The sequence below is a fragment of the Pelmatolapia mariae genome, linkage group LG6 (assembly GCF_036321145.2).
Source record: "Pelmatolapia mariae isolate MD_Pm_ZW linkage group LG6, Pm_UMD_F_2, whole genome shotgun sequence".
Lineage (NCBI taxonomy): Eukaryota > Metazoa > Chordata > Actinopteri > Cichliformes > Cichlidae > Pelmatolapia > Pelmatolapia mariae.
Window position 1 is genome coordinate 34,361,094 of NC_086232.1, and position 8,014 is coordinate 34,369,107.

The 8,014-nt window shown below is 38.4% G+C and overlaps 1 protein-coding gene across 2 annotated transcripts; it reads left to right on the forward strand.

The window, feature by feature from the left end:
- Nucleotides 1–656: 656 nt before the first annotated feature.
- LOC134629386 (polymeric immunoglobulin receptor-like) lies at nt 657–3,683 on the forward strand. Of its 2 annotated transcripts, XM_063476678.1 has the most exons (6): nt 657–760; nt 968–1,294; nt 2,212–2,532; nt 2,659–2,955; nt 3,187–3,218; nt 3,349–3,683. In XM_063476678.1, the coding sequence occupies exons 1-6, from the start codon at nt 724–726 to the stop codon at nt 3,361–3,363; spliced, it is 1,029 nt and encodes a 342-aa protein (XP_063332748.1). In that variant the 5' UTR covers nt 657–723; the 3' UTR covers nt 3,364–3,683. The 2 variants fall into 2 exon arrangements, with proteins under 2 accessions (XP_063332748.1, XP_063332747.1); XM_063476677.1 differs by lacking the exon at nt 3,187–3,218.
- The last annotated feature ends 4,331 nt before the right edge of the window (nt 3,684–8,014 follow it).

Here is an 8,014-nt window from a genome sequence, read left to right on the forward strand (position 1 = left end):
TAACTAATCATCTGTTACTTTCATTTACTTTTTTAAATAGACTTCCAACACTGATGAGGACTGGGATCTGTTAAGGTCTATCACTATGTGTTGGCAGTTTGCAAGAGCAGCAGAGTGAAGGCAGCCAATGCCAAAGGAGTCAATGAACTGAACTTTAGACTCCAGTTGAGTTGTCTGAGACGAGAATTTGGAAGAAGCTCCTCGATCTCACAGACAGTCTATCCTATCCATGCATAGAAGAATCTGTGCAGGTCCCGAGGTGCAGATGATTTTTTCCCTACATGTCGGTATTAGACTCTATAAATTCTCCCCATTTTAAATTCATGCTTTGGAACTGAAACAAAATCAGGAGATTAATGATGCTTTTATATTAAAGCATGCTTAATGTCAACAGGATAAAACACAAAACCTCTGAGTTTTGTTTCTGTAGTGAAAGCTTGGACTTTCAAATCTGTAAGTACAATTTCCTAGATCTCCTAACTCTTTTATTTGGCAGTGATGTTCTTAAAACTTCCAACTTCTGAATACTTCTTTCACCACCAGATGGCCTATGTCAGCTATTTTACAAATTACTAAAATACATTTAGAGGAAGGGCCATGGAAGAAAGCGCCATCCCCTCTGTACTTATAGTTCAGCTCTGCACGTCTCTTCTAATTGCTGTAAAAGACCACAGTGTCTGCATAATATTTTGAAATCTTAAATTTCAATCAGCCAAAGCAAAGATGTGGAGCCTCCAAAACCTGCTTTTCATCCTCTGCAGTAAGTATTTTAAATGAGTAAATAATTAAACATATAAAGGTCAAAGGCAGATGTAGATTAAACAGTAGATTTATATGTTTTAGTATTAAGGAGCAGTATGCAGGACCAGTTATGAAAAGTTAGATGGCTGTCCCGGTCATCTGATTTCTTTTTACAGCTCTAACGTTGCTTCAAATAAAACATAATATTTTCAAATTGTCTTCACAGTTACTCTGAAATGTGTGACCACTGCAGTAGGGGTGATCCATGTGACTGGATATGTGGGGAGAGAGGTTAACGTTTCCTGCTCTTATGATGAGGGTTATGAATTATATGAAAAGTACCTGTGTAAGAACGACTGTGGTGACAGTGATCTTCTTATTACAACATCACACTCCGTGAAAAACAAATACACAATCCATGATGACAAAACAGCACGAATCTTCACAACGACCATCGCTGAGCTTCAATCCACAGATGCTGGGAAATACTGGTGTGCAGTGACCAGAACTGGGAAAGATGTCTACACTGAAGTTGAGCTGAAATTAGTACCAGGTAAATAAAGACATGGACAAGTTGAATTGTACATTGAAAGTGATTAAAGATCATAAAAAGAAAGTTCTGCCATTACCAGCTAATTCTGCTGTAGCATCAACATACTGTTTAACTGTAGTTTAACTCAGCAGTCATTGGTTCGGTTTAGTTGAATCTTTCTTAAGATTCCATGCATTCATCCCACTGATTGACCCTGATAGATAAACATCAACAGACCAGTAGCAACAACACTTTAAAAACTCATGAGGAGATAAAATAATAAATGCAAATAGTAAATATATTTAAACTGTCATATAAGCACTGCATGATGGAAAAAAGTCACAACTTTATAAATGTATGTGAAGCAATTGTAAGTAAAATAAAAACAATGATTAGAATAGAATGTGCTTAGGTTTACTTAGATAATACGATGTGACTGTGGATTAGAAGAACAGGAAATGATTCATAACTGTGTTTTGTTAGGATGACTTTGTCAACCCCTGTTTAGAGGACTATAGTGGACTTTTGTTCTCAACTAGTTGGTTTAGCTATAAGTCCTGGTGTGTAACTGTGTAGAATAAGGAATTTATTGACAGTGGGGGTCTGCCTGTTGAAAATGAGGAGTAAAAGCTGACTGAACAATAGAATTACTCTATAAAGGTGTGTATGAGGAGTGCTCCTCAGATCCACTTGATGCTTGCTGGTCGATCTCCCAGTGTGCATTGGTAATAAAGCTTTGATGAAAAATACTCCAGCCTCATCTGACCCTTCTTCTCCAGCTGGGATATCAAACAGATCGATGAGGTCAAGACGAAGTAAACCTTAACACAAGCAAAAAACATTAAAACAATGACTTGAAATATGAACATTTTATTCCTTATATATAGCAATTTTATGGGTGTAACATATTTTTTTGGTGTTGTTTACCTTCTTGACAGACAGCTGCTGTGACACTGTGACCAAAGTTCAAAGTTATGAGGGATACTCTGAGTCCGTCAGTTGTCCTTATGAGTCTCAGTACCAGAACAGCCTGAAGTACATCTGCAGAGGAAACCAGCCCTCCACATGTCTGCAGGATGCACTAATCACCTCTGACAACAAACAAAATGGACGATTCAGACTTGATGATGACAAAGTGTTAGGAACATTCACAGTGAACATTAACAGTTTGACTCAAAATGATTCAGGGTCATACCTCTGTGGTGTTCAAAGAAACTCTGACCTGGATGTTTTCTCTGCTGTTGAGCTGGAAGTTGAAGGTGAGAGTTCATAGTAATAGCTCTTTACACCAGCGCCAAGAAGACATTGTTTGCTGTCAAATAGTTTTTGTGAAATTTGAATACTTCATGATTAAATAATAACATTTCTTTTTTTTGATCTGACAGAGTGGTGCTGTGTCAAAGCAAAACACCTAAATGGTATTGCAGGAAATCTACTACTGTTGCAGTGTCCTTATCCTCCACAACACCGAAATAACAGCAAGTTCCTCTGTAAGGGAGACCACCGCAACAAATGCACAGACATCTCGATGGATCAAAGGGTCACACTGCAAGATGATGCTGCCTCCAGCTCCTTCTTTGTGATGATCACATACTTAGATGTACATGATACTGGAACATACTGGTGTGGGTCAGACTCACAGTGGAGAGTTGGAAATTACACCAAGATTGAGCTGTCAGTGGGTAAGATGAACATTTCTTCATGCAAATGAAATTAATTGAGTTCCTTCTTTTGGTCCCCACTGTAGAAACAAAGGCTGTGGCTTGGTTTTTAGTTGTGTGCAGTGAGATCAGAAAAAAAATTAGCAATACCATATTTTACACTAAGCACAGACTGTACCAGTCATCTAATTTCTTTTTACAGCTCTAACATTGCTTCAAATAAAACATAATATTTTCACATTGTCTTTATAGTTACTGTGAGATGTGTGACCTGTGATATTGGAGTGAGTGGTAACATATATTGCACTTTTTTCAGACCTAAAATCATAAGAACGTCTGACCACTAAATAAATAAATGGTAGGTTAACATGTGTGTGTGTGTGTGTGTGTGTTTGTGGTTTTAATTTTTTACAGAGGACACGCAGTTGAGTTTTTCTACGCAGACCACTATGACAAAATAATGGAGAGACTATGAACGCCACGGCTCATCCCTGCCATCCGACTCTTCCTCTGGTCATACAACATCTGGAAGGCTAAGAATGATCCCACATGCATTGTGATGTCTGTTCTTCATGACCTTAAACCATCATTAAACATAGAACTAGCCATCAACGATGTGCTTGACCACATACTGGATTATGATGATACTGTTAAACTGAGACTGGTCCGCATGATCATGAATTACTCATAGGGAAGCGTAAGATTTAATGTATGCTGTTCAGTATTCATTGTGAATGTGAATTAAATAAAAAGATGTCTTAACATCAACATCTTAGTCATTTGTGCCTCAAACAGATCATGAAAAACACCTTGTATAAAATATATCATGATCCAGCCCATTCTGCAGGGCTGGGTGGTGTAAATAAGCTACGTATAGCAGCTTATTTACACCACCCAGCCCTGCAGAATGGTGTAAATAAGCTACATATAGCAGCGGGAGAGGCATCAGGTGTAACGCCACCACTATTGCAGGTGACACATTATTTAGAAGGAGATGACACTTATACTCTTCATAAAACTGTGAGGATACACTTTCCCAGAAATAGATTAGTGGTGAATGAGATCGACAGACAGTTTCAAGCCGACCTGGTTGATATGCCTGAATATTCAGCAGATAATGATAATGTGAGATACCTGCTAACATGTATAGATGTATTCTCAAAGTACGCATGGGTTAGATGTCTCGCAAACAAGACAGGGCAGCTGTAGGATATACTTACTGAGGGAATGATCCCTATGAAACTACAAACTGGTGTATTATAAAAGCCGGTGAAGGCTTTTATAATACAACCTTTAAACAGCTAATGAAGCGATATAATATCAAGTATTTCTCAACAGCTAGCAAAGTTAAATCTAGCGTTATGGAGAGATTTACCCGAAGCTTCGAGGGTAGAATGTGGAAGTACTTAACATCTGCCAAGTCCCGGAGATACGTAGATGTCAACCTTGATCTCACACAAGCATATAACAAGTCTTATCATAGGTTTATCCAATTGACACCAGCAGAGGTGAATAATGATAATGAGAATTTGGTCGTTAACACGCTGTACAAGACAAAGCCTCAGAAGAAAACATGCTTTAAATTTAATTTTCGTGACACTGTACGAATATCAAAACTGAGAGTCGTGTTTCGAAAACGGTATGAGCAGACCTACACCGATGAGATCTTTACTGTGAAGGAACGCATAGGGAGACAGCCACCAGTGTACAGACTAGCGGACCTTGCAGGAGAGGTATTGAAAGGAACATTTTATGAGCCTGAGATACAACGTGTGATTATTGATAAAAACAGAGTGTGAAAAAAAGTGGGGCAGCAAAAGCTGGTGCTAGTGAAATGGTTAGGATGGCCCCCCTGCTTTAATTCATGGATTCCAGAAAAAGACATCATCGGTGTGTGATTAACCCAGATGACCTGTCTCTGCATACTTTTATTCCCCACTGGGCAGAGACAGAGGAAGAAAGGGTGAATAAAAAGAACAACATCGCTGGCTTTTATGTGACCCTCTTCTTGAATGCTTTGGAACATGTTTATCCAGGCAACAAGATATCTAATTTTAGAACAAAGCTAGCAAAACCTATTGTTTTGAATGAGCCGTATGAGGTGGGTGTTATAGAGTTTCAGTGCCCTATCACGACCACATTCACACTTGTTGTGGATATTGTTTGTTGTATACAAATGTTTACCTTTCTTTAACAGTATCTCGTCATATGGCATGTGGGCCAGTCTTAAACGAGCACAGCCGCTACTGTTCTACGCGACTGACAATAAACTCTAATTCATCATCACCGATAGATTCATCATTACTCTGCATCATTTGAGCTATTTCATCAAGAAACAGATCTGTATTGTACTCATCTTCAGCATTTAAAACAGCCTGTACATCAGAAGCCAGGGATGGGCTTCTCAAAACGACGTTCAAAACACTGCCGGTTGAGTCCCAGACACAGCCCTGTCTATTACATTGGCTAAGCAATCTCTTACTCTGCCCAGTGCCAGTTCTGAATTATTAACACTTATGTCTCTAAAATCAATATTCTCATGCAATTCTCGGGCGTTAAAATCAGGTATCTCTCTAATGCTACAATCACTGTTTACTAAACCCGTGCTGTACAACAGGTTTGACTACAGCAGATATTGTCTGTGAAGGATTAACAAAGAACACATTTTCGGTGTTTGAGGGCTCTCAAGGAGGAATAGTGCACATGCGCTGTAATGTGTGCAGAAGCGGGAGCAACAGGAGCAGCCTTCTTGGCATCAGATAGTGTGGCACTGTTAGCGTTCTCACAGACACGCACACTATTCAGTCTTCTGTGCAATATATCACATTTGGTTATTAAAAGTCAAAGTCAAACCATCCAACAGGCCTAGTGGTACCATTATTGTGTTTCAATAATTTATTAGGAAGGTCCATGGCGAGGGCTTTAAAAGTCAGACATTCAAAATTCTGGTACAGATGTTACGGGGCATATTCTGTCGCCAATTGCCTGCATTGCAGTTAGGCATGCAATGTAGGCAGCGGCTAAAAAGACAGCTATGGCTGGACATTGTGATCTGTAGTGAGAGTAGGGGCCAGGTGGATGGAAGAAAGCCTAGAGAGGTGTAGGTATACTCTGAGGAGAAAAATACATGTGCGTGAAGGAGCTGGAGATATATATGACAGTGAAGATGCAAAGTGTAGGGGTAGTGATAGTAGATCAGTTTAAGAACATGGAGTGAACCATACAAAGCAAGAAAGTCCAAAAGAGAGGTGAAGTTACAGTATAGGCAGGATGGAGTGGCTGCACACATGTGTCAAGTGTGATTTGTGACAGAAGAACAGCAGCTATAATGAATATTAAGGTTCACAACATAGCGAGGCATGCTGTGATGTAAGACTTGGAGACGTGGCACTGACAAAAAGACGAAGTGACCACAATAGAAAGGATTGGAAATGAGTAGGTCAAAGGGACAATTCAGGCTGAGGAGTCTAATGGATAGAGGTAGAAGGGCAAGGCTGCTCCTTCTGCTCCTTCTCCTTCTGCGAAGAGCAGAAAAGGTGCAGAAGTGCAGAAGAGGGATGGTGGATATATTGGATAAAGGATGTGGAAACTGGAGCTACCAAACATTAAGTGTTTTTATTGAAAATCTGAAAACATCCTGGGAAATGTGTGCAGCAATAATAATTGTTTTATTAGTCTTTCTATAGTCACCTGAATACATTATACCTAATACAAAAATCAACATTACATGTGTTAACAGATTTTGTATTTGTAAGAAAATGTTATTAAAAAAACACCTCTCTCAACACGTTTATGTTGTTTTACCTTAAGTAATGCACTGTGAAGCAGAGTTCTAAACATTTAGTATCACAAGTAGCAGCTGAACGTCGTAAAATATAATGTAAGCATATTGCTTACTTTATTTAAATAAATGTTATGTGTTTATTTTTACGTGTGTATATGTGACAACCATTTTTATTTTATTTTATATATATTTTTTGCATAATGCATAGCAGTATTTCCTTGTTTTGTTTTCAATACAAACTTTATCAGCTTGAAAATAATTTTTGTTATTGGTAGACGTTATGAAATCTACCAATAACGAACTGCAGTTTAACCCTTCATCAAGTCTTTTATGCAAATATCGACATGTGTGGTATTCACAGAAACCTCAAAATCTCAGCTAAAAGCTAATATAAACCAACACAACGAATGTACGCTGACAGTCTGAGGAAGTTTTTGGACATTTGCAAAATGAAAAGAAAAAAACCTGAATTCTATGGTGGTTCTGAGTGTAAGCATTGTTTTGTATGGTAATGTATTGTTTCATGTTCTTTTTTAATTCAAGTTTAGTGAAAATAACTCAGCTTGTCTCCATTTTATATGCTCAGATGATGCCTATGCTCTCCAAAGTTTGATTGTACATATCATTGTATAATTTTCAATAAGAAATGGAGAAATGTTATTATCACTGTATTAATTTTATAGGTAATATAACAAGTCAGTTGAATAGTTAAATGTCTATTATGCAGAAAATTACTTAAGCAGTACTTACTTACCTACGATACTTAAAATTATTTAAAGTACAATTTGCGTCTCTTGTTGAGGATTCTTTTCTTCTGAGACAAAAGTGGGATGTTGCCTTAATTCAGTCTTTAAGTATTTACTTGCCTCAAGCAGTTTTCCCTCAGTCAAAAAAATTATTTTGCAAGCAGTTAGCTGTACTCAGCTTCCTGAAAGAGAATGAGCCTAACTTATCATTACACAGGATTATATATTGAATTGTGCTTCAATCTAATTCATCAAAACTGTTGGAGAGAGGCCTTGGATTAGACTTGGCATTCCCTTGTTCATGGACAGGCTGGTCACAACCTCTTCTCACTTCTCTTTCCACTGGTCAGACAAGGTCACATCTGGGTTAGGAACCTGCCTCTCCTATTTCCTTATAATGACTTTTACCCTGGTTATGTGTCCCCATCTCTGCACTCAATCCAACCTTCACCCTGATTTCACTTCTTCACATCTGTGGTCAATCCGACCTTCATCCTGGTTTCAATTCCCCATCTCTGTGCTGGTCTTCGCTCTGGTCTGCACAAACAAC

What these genes read in the sequence shown, in the direction of transcription:
- LOC134629386 (XM_063476678.1), top strand. Translation starts at nt 724, where the DNA reads ATGTGGAGCCTCCAAAACCTGCTTTTCATCCTCTGCA. An exon ending in TGAGCTGAAATTAGTACCAG is followed by an intron (nt 1,295 to 2,211) that starts GTAAATAAAGAC and finishes CCTTCTTGACAG; the next exon opens with ACAGCTGCTGTGACACTGTG. An exon ending in CAAGATTGAGCTGTCAGTGG is followed by an intron (nt 2,956 to 3,186) that starts GTAAGATGAACA and finishes TTGTCTTTATAG; the next exon opens with TTACTGTGAGATGTGTGACC.